General features: G+C 42.6%; 1 protein-coding gene across 1 annotated transcript; it reads right to left on the bottom strand.

Annotated features, from left to right (window-relative positions):
- Positions 1 to 402: 402 nt before the first annotated feature.
- Positions 403 to 12,851, bottom strand: mcm2 (minichromosome maintenance complex component 2). The gene is made up of 20 exons (XM_072451750.1): positions 12,765 to 12,851; positions 11,560 to 11,753; positions 10,556 to 10,728; positions 9,834 to 9,964; positions 8,662 to 8,800; positions 8,261 to 8,358; positions 8,048 to 8,169; positions 7,757 to 7,964; positions 6,807 to 6,941; positions 6,391 to 6,582; positions 4,640 to 4,733; positions 4,474 to 4,552; positions 4,222 to 4,393; positions 3,783 to 3,909; positions 3,580 to 3,692; positions 2,844 to 3,008; positions 2,689 to 2,763; positions 2,005 to 2,187; positions 1,251 to 1,406; positions 403 to 572 (listed from the first exon to the last, which is right to left on the bottom strand). The coding sequence occupies exons 1-20, from the start codon at positions 12,768 to 12,770 to the stop codon at positions 462 to 464; spliced, it is 2,673 nt and encodes an 890-aa protein (XP_072307851.1). The 5' UTR covers positions 12,771 to 12,851; the 3' UTR covers positions 403 to 461.
- Positions 12,852 to 14,005: the final 1,154 nt, after the last annotated feature.

Genomic DNA, 14,005 nt, shown 5'->3' with positions numbered 1-14,005 from the left:
CCATTTAATTGTCAGACTTGGATAATGTTCATGTGCAGTCATGTAACTTTATTACAAATGGACAAAATGGAAAATAAAAGCTCAAATTTGTGTTTGCCAAACAACATTTTTTAATATCAAAAGTACAGCAACAACATGATAACACACAACATTTACTCACAACCATTAAACCAGTGCAATATTTATTCTGGCAAGTGTAAAATGTAATGAGTAATAGAACATGTACATTTATTTACAGTTAAGGCCGACAAACCATGAAAATAGCCTTTGCCTCGACAAAAACTGCTTTTTTAATATTTAAATCCACATTTTTATCTTCTTTATACAGTCTTTTAAGGACATTTCTATCCAATCGTTTACGACGTCCAGACAAATAAAGCTGAAGTTTTCGCACGATTAATCCACGTTAGCCCAAAGCGCACACATTTGTCCAGCGGGGGGCAGTGTCTGACGGCGGTGTTCTAGAACTGCTGGACGATGAGCTTCTTCTTCAGGTCGTGACTGAACTTGTTGGATCGGAAAAGGTCGCTGTCGTAAAAGGCCGAGAGGTTGTGGATGTTGATCTGACGAGCCTGAGGACGGACAGAAGGAGTCAGAGGTCACAAGGTCACGCCACATCTCCCAGACAGTTATTTCTACTGTGAACTCAGACTTTTGAAATACATTATCGACCAAGTAAAGCCTGAAATATGGAGACTGACTACTTCTAGACAGAATATCTACTGATAAAGGAGGGCTGTAGTTGACTAACGCCATCTCCTGCCGATTGATTAGTCAACTAAAAAAGGGGTAAACCGCACTGAAAACACTAATTATACAGAAAGGAAACTGTAATCATAGCTTTAAAAAAAAAAAAAAATTACTTCCAAAAATCTTAGGCCAATTTAAGTAAGTCTAGCTCTGAAAATTGAAATAAAATTATTTACCATATTTTTCAGACTATAAGTTGCACCTTTTTTCATAGTTTTGGCCGGGGTGCGACTTATACTTAGATTCCGGTGTGACTTATGTGATATTATTTGTTATTTTCACACTTGCAACAGCATTTTATATTCCAGTGAGACTTATACATGTTTTTTTCTTTTCTTTTCTTATGCATTTTTTGGCTGGTGCGACTTATAGTCCGGAAAATACGGTAATATAAACTTTGTTCGACCAAGACTCCTTTGACCGATTAATCGACTGAAGCCCAATAATACAGTAATAATATTGATGACTTTTTTGGGACATGTTGCTTGACGCGGTCTGACCTTCTCCTGCAGGTCCTTCTCGGACACCTCGATGGCGTCGTTCTGGGCGCCGTAGCGGTTCCTCTGGTACGCCGCCTGCTCCGCCACCAGCTGCTTCAGGATGAACAGCAGCAGCTCGTTGTTGTCTTTGCGGAAGGACAGGTACCGCGCAAACGTCTGCAAAGCAAGGACAACGGGTCAGCACGACGAAAAAAAACATCTGGAATCAGGTTACGTTTAAAAGTGCAACTATGGCCTACAGTGTTTTGCCACTTCTTTGTATTTAAGGAGACGTATCATGCTAAATTGACCTTGTTACATCGTTTCCTAGTCATTTGTTAACTCAAAGTTGTAATGCGATTGATTCCTGCACGTTTTATTCAGTCAATCCTGCTACTGAGGCTCGACTGCTCGGAAATTTCCTGTTTTCACCTACCCCCTATCCCCGCCCACATTTCTGTACTTTGTGTCCCAAACTCTCTATTCAGTCAAATATTAAATGGTGAAATGTTAACATGAAGTGCTCATCAGTTCTACAGTTTTGAACAGGAAGTCAATATACTAATCCGTTATAGATCAATATTGAAGTTTACAATGAACAAAAAGTACAACGATGATCTACTTATGTTAAAGTTCAATTCTACCTGGGGTAAAAGAGAACCTTTAAACGTGACAATACGACAGTGAGGGGCTCAATATGGACCCTGGACCCTAATAATGCAGTGTGTATTTGGCTCCGGTGTGTGTTTGGCTCCGGTGCAGACGCAGCGCCCACCTTCCTCATGCTCCTCATCACGCTGAACTTCTGCGTGTCGATGAAGCTCTCCAGCATGACGCGGATGGCCATGTTGACGTCGTCCTCCACCACGTAGTCCCTCAGGTGCATTTTGGCGTGAGACTCGGCCATTCGGATCATGGACTCGATGTGGCGCACGGTGATGGGGATGCTGCCTGTGGCCTGGGGACAACCGCAGAGTTACGAAGTGCAGCGACGGCGCAGTTACGATGTGTGGCAACAGTGCAGTTTAGGGCTACAATTAACGCTTATGTCAATTATTTAAAAAAAGCTTTGATTATTATTTTATTACCAAGATGATTCGTTTAATTTAACTATTTAATAAAAAAACAAATGTGTGGCGCGCAGAGTTTCACACAAAGCTTGTTCCGCTCACTTTAGCCTGTGTCTTCGCTCCGTCATTGCAGACTTTGTTTCATAAATCGCCGTCTTCTGTGCGCTTCCACACAACAAAACTCTTCCCAGTAGCACTTGTGAGTTTAAAACACGCCGCTCTCTCTGCTGAGCTTTAGCTGCTGCAGGTCCGAGCGGAACAAGCTCCGTGTGAAACAAAAGCTCCACAAGTCCATGCACCAGATTCTCATGTTTTCTAATAACGGTTTGATTTAGTCCACAAGTACCACAAGAACATAAAAATGTGAATTTAAATTGCACAAGACTTACCATAGACTCTTTCCTCAAGTCACTGTAAATACGAGCCACTTTGTCCTGGTCCATTTGGTTCAGTTTGGGATGGATCTGGAATAAAATCACTTATTTACTGGTTCAGTTCAGATTAACGACACAAATGCACTTGTAAACTCAGTGGTGCTGCGTACCCGCTCTTTGGCGTACATGATGTACTTCCGGAGCAGCTCTTGTGGGATGGTGGGCACGTCAGAGAAGTTGGGCAGGATCACGTCCTCTAAGGCCACGCCCGCCTCTTTGTTTCCAGGGTGATGTTTAATGTGAGAGCCCACCACGAAACGGGCCAGCATCTCATCCTGGAACACAAAACTCATTTAGAGCACAAACCACACAATCAAGCTTTTTGTTGAATACAAAATACATGGTAGTTCACAAATTAGATATATTTTTAACAATTAAAATATAAACAGGTATTTTGTAACACTTAAATGAGCACGTGATATGTGGTTATGGGATATTTTCTGTGGATCTTACAAGTTTAAGTATTGGGCCTCACAAATGAAAGTTTGAGTGAGTAAATATAAAACAAAAATATGAAAACATTGACAACACATTACTACAGCCAATACACAGGAAAAGAAAGACTTACATTTGTAATATAATATTTTTTTGAACAATTTAATGCTTTTAAATGCCTTATATTTACCGCTTGTCTTAAGACATTCAAGTATAACTGGGACACTCTAAAGCAGCTGTATTCACAAGTCAACAAACCTAAAGATACAATTTACAAACGGTAAAAGTGTTTGGAAGCTCAGTGCTACTGCCGGCATTTGTTCTAGACACAAACTGCAAATTGAATCATGTAAACTACAACAAATACTTGTACCATCCCAACAAAGAAAAGTCCTACGTGATGTTCCGTACCTGCACGGGGTCCACGGTGTCCCGGACCACACACAGGACATCGAATCGAGACACGATGGGCTCCGTCAGATCCACGTTCTCTGCAAAGGTCAGGGAGGGGTCGTACCTGCCACCTGCAAAACAAAGACAAGCGTTTTCTATGCACTGAAACAGCACATGGCCCCCACCAAACCCCGGCCCCGGACCTCCACCCTGGCCCTTACCGATGGGGTTAGAGGCCGCGATGACTGTGCAGCGCGCCTGCAGAGACGTGACTATCCCAGCCTTGGAGATGGAGATGCTCTGCTGCTCCATGGCCTCGTGGATACTGGTCCTGTCTGCGTCGTTCATCTAAACACAGGTAGGGGGCGCCACCAGGTCAGTATTAGGGCAAGGCAACAAAACCAAACTTTGACTTTAGCAAAAATGTGTGACATCTCCTAAAGCAGCGTTGCTCAAACAGTGGCACTTGTACTGTTGCAGTTTGACAATTACAATTTTAGAGACTAGACTATTTTAAATAGGAATTCAAATCCATCTATATAAATATAATGTAATAAACAAAGGGGTTGATGGGTATGTTGGGAACTACATGATAAATAAAGGGCAGTGCAGTGAGACTAAGATTTTGTCACATGTTTAAATCAGAACGTGAAGCGTTACCTTGTCAAACTCGTCGATGAGACACACCCCCCTGTCGGCCAGCACCAAGGCCCCCGCCTCCAGGGTCCACTCGCGGGTGACCGGGTGCCTCTGCACATAGGCCGTGAGACCCACCGCTGAGGCCCCCTGTCCAGTGGTGAACACGGCGCGGCTCGCCACTTTCTCCACGTACCTGACGAGAAGGGAGGGCATTTTTAGAGCTACGAGTCGACAGCTACTAACGTCATTTCGGTTTTAGCGCTGAAGTCATACTTGAGAAACTGCGACTTGGCCGTGCCCGGGTCTCCACACAGGAGCACGTTGATGTCCCCGCGCACTTTGTGTTTGCCCCCTGTCCGATGACACAACAGGACACACATATATACGTTAAAAGAACTGCACGATTATGTTCTTCAATGGGATTTAGAAGGATAAATACCAGGATTTTTAGGCTCTCCCCCAAAAAGAGCCAACGCCAGAGCTCTCTTAATGTCTTCATGACTGTAGATCGATGGACCCATGCTGGCAAAGATCTAAAACAAAACAGTAAAGAATTTGAAAATTATATATAAAAATAATGATCTTCAGGAGGGGAAAATGAGATGGATTTTATACAATTTTTTATCATTACATTTTTGTTCATGAGCTGGTTAAAACGCCTCATCCATTCATTCATTTTGGTTCTTAAGCAGATTTTTGCCAGATTCTATGACTAAAGCTAGTTTGTTCTTGTCCCCCCGAAACAAAACTGACTGAATTGTATTTTGTGTAATCTCCTGCGCAGCTTTAAAGTCTAGAAACCCCCACTAGACTCAAACTTGCAGTCTAAAATCGTGTTCTCCTCCGTTGACGCATCAAAAATATTGTAGCTTTTGAATGGGAAAAGGCCCTTCATTTCAGCCTGGACCCTCGAACTAGCAGAGCGTTAGATTTGTTGCCCTCTTTTTCCACAGAGCTGTAGTTTTCAAAGTGCGTTCTAAAAATGTAGACTTCCTTTTAAACCAGAAAGTGTGAATTAATAATGCTTTAGTGACTTGATGCATGTTTAAAACCCGATTAAAGCCACAAGTACACATAATATCACCATGTCCATTTTAAATGTCATTGTGACTTTAAAAAAGGTCCCACTATAGGTCAGAGGACTCACTGAACTAAAATGCAGTCAAGAAAAATACATTTTAAATTTAGCTAAAAATGATAAAGATGCCATCATAAAAAAGTTTATAATTTCACTTCCTGTTTCTAAATGATGACATCACACTAGGGAATTACCTTGCAAACACTGGGCAATTATTTTTCTTTTTGACCAATAAAATGAGCACGACTTTTTTTTTAGATTATGTAAAAAAAGTTCCCTTTGTGTAAATTATGCATAAACTTTGACTGGAATGAGGGTCCCTAGTGTGATGTCACTTCCTGTCATTTTCTACATATTTTTCCACTTTTTCTCCACAAATACCCACTCAATTGGTGTAAAACTATAATGTAGATGTACAACAGGTATAAATACAAAGAGTCCAAATTAGAACATCGTAGAAACCCGCCATACGCCCTTTAAAATGCGATCCCCCGACACACACACTTCCCGACACACACTTCCCGACACACACACACACACACACACTTCCCGACACACACTTCCCGACACACACACACTTCCCGACACACACACACACACACACACTTCCCGACACACACACACACACACACACTTCCCGACACACACACACACACACACACACACTTCCCGACACACACACACACACACACACACACACACACACACACACACACACACACACACACACACTTCCCGACACACACACACACACACACACTTCCCGACACACACACACACACACACACTTCCCGACACACACACACACACACACTTCCCGACACACACACACACACTTCCCGACACACACACACTTCCCGACACACACACACACACACTTCCCGACACACACACACACACTTCCCGACACACACACACACACTTCCCGACACACACACACACACACTTCCCGACACACACACACACACTTCCCGACACACACACACACACTTCCCGACACACAGACACACACTTCCCGACACACAGACACACTTCCCGACACACAGACACACTTCCCGACACACACACACACACACTTCCCGACACACACACACACACTTCCCGACACACACCCGCTCTCCGATGCGCTCGTCTTTGGACAGCGCCACAATGGCTTTGACGTCCTCGTCGGTGAGCTCTGCCACGGCCACGCCCTGGTCCCTGCGGGTGACGTGATTGGCCAAGATCACCGTGGCGAACACGGGGAAACCGTTGGCCATGTTCAGCGAGCCATCGTAGTTGTTGTGGTAGATGCCGGTCAGCTCCTACAAAGAGAGACGGAAAAGATCACGTTATCAGTTTTAAAACTCCCAAAACCCCAAAGAAAAAGGCATCTATCGACAGTTGCTTTCCGTTAAATGGCACGGATGAACTTGATATGACAAAACTACCGTTGAGTTATAGATACACATGGACGAAAAGTGTGAATCTCAAATAAAAACGACCCCGAACGGCCCTAAATGCGTGCGTACAGTTCGGCGTCACTCACGATTTCGTCTCCAGGTTTGCAGCTGTCCACTAGATCGGCCAATAGGATGGCGTCTTTGGAGCGGGGCAGGCGGCCAGCGGCCACTTTCCCCGGGCTCTCCTGGATTTTGATCCTCTGGTAGTTCTGGTACACCGTCTGAGGAGGAAGGAGAAAGAAAAAGTTGACCGTTTCAAAAAGACAAAAATGACAAACGCTGGCAATGTTTGTGTGGAAAACAAAATAAAAGATTATGACCTGATTGCTGGAATTTAAATGTTTACATGTAATTTCTCAGTCAATTACCAAATCTGAACAAAACAAAACGAGTCAGGGCTAAAGGTGCAGCGTGTAACATTTCACAGAAGATTTCCACTTGCTTGTGAGGTTATTGTTTTGCCCAGAATGTTGTGTAAATAGCCCAAAATAGTGGCGTCCCAACTTTTGAGGGGATCTGATCCGTTTAGTTAAAAAAGGTACTTTATTTTTGTGATAAAGAGGCAAAAAATTATTTCTGTAATGGCAGGAGCTCACGTTAAAAAAATACTTCAATCTAAATGCATTTGAGAACTGGAGAATTGTGCAGATTTATGCATTTTGACAAGAGCGAGGCCTGTAAAAAGTAAACACGTGTGTAATTGCTGATGATGCCGCCGAGTCTCCACACCTAGTTTAGCTTCTGCTCAAAAAGGCCAAAAGGCGGCTTCAAAGAAAGGCTCTGCAGAGAAACGTCTCCAGAGCCTGCGTTCAAGCCGCTCTGGCTGTTAGCGGTAGCCTTAGCATCAAGCCGAGCCAAAAAAACGATTAAACGACATTACAGACGAAGCAAGAACATCTCAGCAAAGACGGAAAGTAGCAGTTCCTCAGCTGGAAAGTTTCAGTGCACTTTAAATAACAAGAACTAAACCAGATTCGTTTTAAACTCAAATTTGCTCCCCCGAGTAGGACAGCAGTACAGCGCCGCTCCTTCTCACCTGCTCCATGTTGATTTCGAAGGGCCCCTGAGACTGGCACTCCGGACACGACCCCGGCTTCACTTCCTGGTTCTGCGACTGGAAGAAGGGCCCCAGGACGAAGTTGCACTTGTTGCAGTTGTACTTGACCATCCCGAGCTGAGGCAGGACCCCGGTGCAGCTGCTGACCACGCCACTGGTGCGGATCAGCTGGTTCAGGTGGAGCTGCCTGCGGAGCGAGAACGTGTCAGCGCCGTCGGGTTTGGCTCTTCACCGTCTCCGGTCCCGACGGCGACGCTAACCGAACCGTACCTGAGTGAGCGGATTTCCTCCACCAGCGGAAGGTTACAGATGCGCACGTGGATCTCGTGTGCGATCCGGTCGTACTTCGGGTACATGGCCAGCACCACTTCTTTGGCGGCTTCGTCGAAAATCTGAAGAATAAACAAACCCGAGAGATGGAGATTCGTTCAGACGTGTCGCACGCCGTGATCGCGAAAATCATTGAAGAGTTTTGACGCTAACCTTGAGCATCTCGGTGGGAGCTTCTGGCAGGAAGTAGGCCAGCACGTGCTCTCGGGCGGCCAGGTCTTCATAGTTTACCACCAGAGACTCCTTGTTCTCTGCAATGGGAAAAACATTAACGAAACGCGGTGGTGACGACAACAAAAGAGTACTGTATTTTCCGGACTATAAGTGGCACCTTTTTTCATAGTTTTGGCCAGGGTGCGACTTATACTTATAATCCGGAGCGACTTATGTGAAATTATCTGTTATTTTCACACTTGCAACCACATTTCATACTCCAGTACAACTTATATATGTTTTCTTTCTCCTCTATTATGCATTTTTTGGCTGGTGCGACGTAAACTCCGGTGCAACTTATAGTCCGGAAAATACGGTAACCGCGAATCAGACGTCAGTACCTTTGCACATGTCGCTGATCTTCTCTTTAAAAACGTTGTGTCCGTTCTCGTCGACGTGGGTTCGGAGGAAGTTCTTGAATCGGTTGTAGATTTCCAGTCTGGGCGCTGCCATGGAAACCCACTCTCTCACCGTGTGACCCTGAAAAAGAAATGATTAGATGCGTTAGCAAAATGACACGATTATAAACACGATATGAAACACAAGCTGCTCAAGTAGTTTTTGGTGCGGTAATTATTGAGACATTGTGGGAATTTTCCCTATATTATTATCGATCCAAAATATTTCCCTTTCTTACAATAATAAACATAATAGCTCATTGTTCAGGGATTCGTTTTCTTAAATGCAAAATCCACGTTTTGTCAAGAACTTTCACTGTGAAAAGCCTGGTGGAATTTAAATACTATATTGAATACTAAATGTATACTTTTTACACTTTTTAAACATTTTGACTAAGGCCCTACTTTGTCCCTTCCTCTAAAAAGACAATAAAAATGTCAAGCCCCAATAAAAACTGCAGTCAAGTTTATATTAACTAAGGTTTTTGTCAACAACCGATGCATATTAGCTCATTTAAGCATCTATATTGTTTGATGTTGATTAATGAACAATATCCCTAAAAAACACAAACACAAATAAATTTAAAAAAACTAAAATAAAAAAGACAAAATTAAGTAAAAATAAAAATAAAAACATAACATTGAAAACCCCCTGTGTGTTCTGCAGCTTTGCACCATGTGCTGTGGCTCTGAAATGCACATCCTGAGGAATTATTGGAACTTTTCTTGGTGCCACAGGAATATTTTCCTGAGAATTGAATAGACTACCAGGCTGTTCTTCAGTTATTCATCGTCTGCTTTTTTCTTTTAACCCTTGTCGTCTTGGCCAAACCAAACCAAATATGTGACTTCAAAGCAGTTGGTTTTGCACAGTCTCTGCTCGTCTTTCCTCTCCATTCGAGGCTCTTTGAGAAACTTTTTGACGCAAATTCATGCCGTTCAATGCCGAAAGCGCTCATTCGGAGACGCCACAACACTTAACCAGTTGCTTATTCACTGAACTAGTTGCTTATTTATCTGTGGCAGGCGTCTCTTATCGCTCTGGTCACGTCACAAAAAAGTATGCACGGATTTGTGTACACACTACTTCAGACTTCCAGAAGTCCAACACGAACCTTCATGTCCTCCAGGTTCTCGATGCTCTCGATCATTTCCTCGTCGTCTCCCTCGGTCACGCCCTCCGCCGCCCTCTCGGCCAATCGCCTCCTCCGTGCCGCAGGTCGCTCGTCGTCCTCGTCTTCGCTGTCTGTGCAGAGCGCCACGTGTTAAGAGAATATCTACCATCTTTGAATAATACAATGCTAGTCATATCTGTATCCAGGATATAACATACTGGGATAAGTCAAAATAAACTTAAATACTTAAACTAATACGACGCATTATATCTTTTGTTCTTTGCCTTTAAAGATGCTCTTGAGTACCTTTCGTTTGGCTTCTCATGTTTTAGAACTAAAAAAAGTTTCTTAAAAAACAACCAACATCTGCAGCTTTGCCGTTTCTTGTCGTTTCACCTGGCACTAACTGCATTTTGACAACCTCTACTGCAGAGGGAATTACAAAGGTTAAGAATAAACAACTGGAAAGTTTAGTCAGAAATGCTAGGTAGCTACACAGTGGTACTGATCGTGATTTGATTGCATAAATGCTTAGAACGAGCCCGGTGACGAGTTATGAACTTCAAAGCCGCGCTACAGATCCAGTAACTGTTTTTGATGCTGGAAGGAGAGATGACTTTCTAACCACGATTCATCAAACTGGAGTGAATGAAGCTAAATGCTAGTCCATGCTCAAAAATGTAGCATATAATGTGTTCTTTGAAGCCGTTCTAAACCCTCACCGTAGAGCAGGCCCCTCCGCAGCCGGCCGCTCAGCCCCTGCTCCCGGTCCCGGCGCCTCATGGCCTCTTCAGCTGCAGCGCGAGCTCCAGGAGACAACTCCGACAGATCGTCCTCGTCCATGTCCAGACCCTCGGCCTCGTACTGGTCCAGGGCTGGGATGGCACGGTAGTCCCTGGAAACACAACACAACGATTAGGCAGGAGAAGACAATGATGATGATTAGAAAATGATGATTAGAAAATTATGTTGACAAGTTGTATTTGACATACAAGTAACAATGCTCAACTTTGTTTGGCGAGTAAATGCCTTACAGCAAAAACTTATATTTGTGACAAGTCGACAATAAAAAAAAAAAAAAAAAAAAACTGTAGTTGTATTTGAATAATAGTAATGATTATCTGAACTATACATACTTTAAAACACACACATTAAAAAAAAAAGTTTAGAATAAAAACATAGAACTAATAATGCCACCACCATAAATATTCTCTTTCTAAGTTGTCCATGCTGTAAACAGTGCATCCGGAATGTAGTACAGCATTTTATTTTTCATAAATTTGCAAATAATTCAAACAACCTTCTTTCCCGTAGACATTATGGAGTCTTGTTTGTAGAATTTTTAAGCAAATAATTTAAATCAATCTCGGAATAAGGCTGTACCAAAACAAAATGTACTGTATATTGTGTATTAAGTTTATTTTAATCACTTATTTGAGTATAGTTTATATTTTTTTACCACTTTGGTTCTTCGTTTTAAGTTGCAATAGATCTCTGAAGCAAGTTACCCGTATGGTTTGATTGTTAGTTATAACAATCCTGCCCTCCTCCAACTGCTGATGTTTTTGAATGATGAGAATCTAGGACCGTTGCCATAGCGATTAACAATTTAAAACTAAAAATATCCTTGAAAACTGGAAAGTGTGGCATATAACAGGACGCTGAAACATGTGCAGATACTTTTTAAATGCGTCTTCACGGAGCGTCCACATAACCGAGGCGTTACCTCTCCATCCCATCTCCGATCAGCTCCTCTCCGTCTCCGTCCCCCTCCTCCTCCTCGTGCAGGGTGACGTCTCCCAGCAACCCCTCGGACTCATCCTCAAACGGGGGCAGGTCCCGGCCCGGGCTGGAGGTCAGGTCGCCTCTGCGGGACGCCCTGGTCGGGCTGGTGGCCATGTGGAAAGACTCGGAGGAATCCTGAAAGCATCAAGTTTATACACGTCAATCTAACTAATAAAGTGTAGCGTTTCTTTTCTGGTTAAATATGCAAATTGTTTAAAATATGTAGCCGTGAGTTTCAGAGTACATTAGCAATTCATAATCCAAAACAAAAGTCTTATGAATGGAGAAAAAGTCCTTAAAAATATTATATATAAAACAGGAAGTTGAAATATTATCACAATTACTTTAACATAGTATAAATCGTTGGTTCACCAACTTTAAGTACGACAAAATACACAATAGACCGTCTTGAGTAAATTTGAGGTTTTCCCGTCCCGTAGCCTTTATTTGACGGGACAGTTGCAGCGTGAAATGGGGAGAGACATTCGCCAAACGGTGGAGTAAAATGTATTTTATTATGAAAACCTAAAAATGTTGAACCTGGCCATCTTAAACTGGTCTTCTACAAAGTAAAACATGCACATAAACAAGAGTCTACTTAAACATATCAGAATACAGAGAGTTGTGGTGTCATTAAGTGTTTATAAAAACCGAATATTTAAAAAAGTAATAGTTAGATGACAATAAGTTCCAACAAATCAGATGAAAAATTGACCAAGAACTAACAAAGACTATAACAATCATGACATAATAAGCTGTAAAATTGTTTGTTGTAAAAACTTTATGGATGGATTAAACATATATAGTATTATAGCTGGCCACATGGCAGGAGACGTCACATCACAACTAAACATCTAAACTACTGACGTAGAGCACATTACTGCCAACCATCCATTAGATTTCGCCAATCGCAGTGGAGATTTACAATAAACGCGCATTATTTGTGCCAATGCGTTCAAAAAACTCTGTAAAACTCCACACCGTGTCATTGTTGTACACATAGCAACGTCAAAAAACACAATTCCGGCCGACAAACTCAAACACACAACTGATTTCGCAAGTTGCCCGTCCGCACTTTATGTTCGCGAGGTGAAAAGTCAAATCCACGGCGTGTTTCGAATGTATTTTTGATGCTTTTGGACTCACCGCCATTGTGCTGATGTGCCGTGTCTACCCGCGCGAGAGAAAAATGCGGCTCCTTCCTCCCAGAGCGTGTTTTCCCGCGAAACAGTCACGTGGTGCAGAAAGCCCGCGAAATCTGATGAATATTCATGAGCGGGCGCTGACGTAGAGCGCGCGCATTGGTCGCGAGCGGGTCCAGAGCGTCAAAGGGGAAGGTCGGTTTTGGAGGGGGACGTTCAACGGAAAAGAAAGGGCGGAGTTAAGCGTTTTCTCCCGCGAAAGTTGCGACCGCCCACATTTGTCCCCGCCCCCATATGGCCCCATTTGGATTGTTAAGAGTACAACTAGAACGTGTCGTATATACTTAAAGTCTATAAATATGACTTAGTTTGGTAGTATAGCGCCTGTAGTAAATGTTTATCACAGCTTTACTTCCGTTAAGTTGCAGTTTGTGAAGAGATTTGGGAAGAAAGGATAATTTCAAATGACAGGAAGTAGTGCAGAGTTCTAAAACAAATAGGAATCCCTCTGTGATGTCATTACTATGCGACATGCCATAAAAAACATAGACAATTCACACTAAGCTTATACGCTTGTTTATTCAACAAAATAAAGGTGTTACATGGTAGTATTGTTGGTTAAATTATTACTATTGTGTAATTTAAATGAATTTTGGCTCTTGTTTACAGTCTGGTTGCTAAGTAACAGTTGTGGAATTACCTCTCTATTTGTGCTTATGTCCAACCAGGAAGTACAATTATGAACATTACAAAAAGGGTCAAATGTTTTAAGTAAAATCTGAAATATAATTGCACTCAGGACTTTCTAGTGACATGTGTAGTTCAACCAGTCATATATAGACTTTAACTCAAAACGTCGGCCACTAAGTTAAGAGTCCTGCTGCTCTAGTTGCATTATTTTTGGATATAATTTTTGTTTGGGATGTCTAAAAATCTTCATAATTTTGCGTTCAGGTGAGATCACAACAATCTAGAACTGTTATGGAATCACCTCCCGACCCATGTTAAATATGCTGACACAGTCTCTTCATTTAAGTCCAGGATTAAAACGTTCCTCTTCGAAATCGCTTATGGTCAGACTAGTTAGGAACAGAAATATAAACCCACAGCTTTAGCTACGCTGCCCTAGGAGTAACTGTGCTGGGGGAAGTATGGCAGCTTGAGCACTATCCTCTTCTTCTGACTACTTATGCTATCAAACAATATTTATTTTTTAATTCCACTTGCAAACTGTTCACCGCCTTC

The sequence above is a fragment of the Eucyclogobius newberryi genome, unplaced genomic scaffold (assembly GCF_026437365.1).
Source record: "Eucyclogobius newberryi isolate DKJ021-1_F unplaced genomic scaffold, fEucNew1.0.hap1 SCAF_19, whole genome shotgun sequence".
Lineage (NCBI taxonomy): Eukaryota > Metazoa > Chordata > Actinopteri > Gobiiformes > Gobiidae > Eucyclogobius > Eucyclogobius newberryi.
The sequence above is the reverse complement of the archived record's forward strand: the minus strand, read 5'-3'. Positions and strand labels throughout refer to the sequence as shown.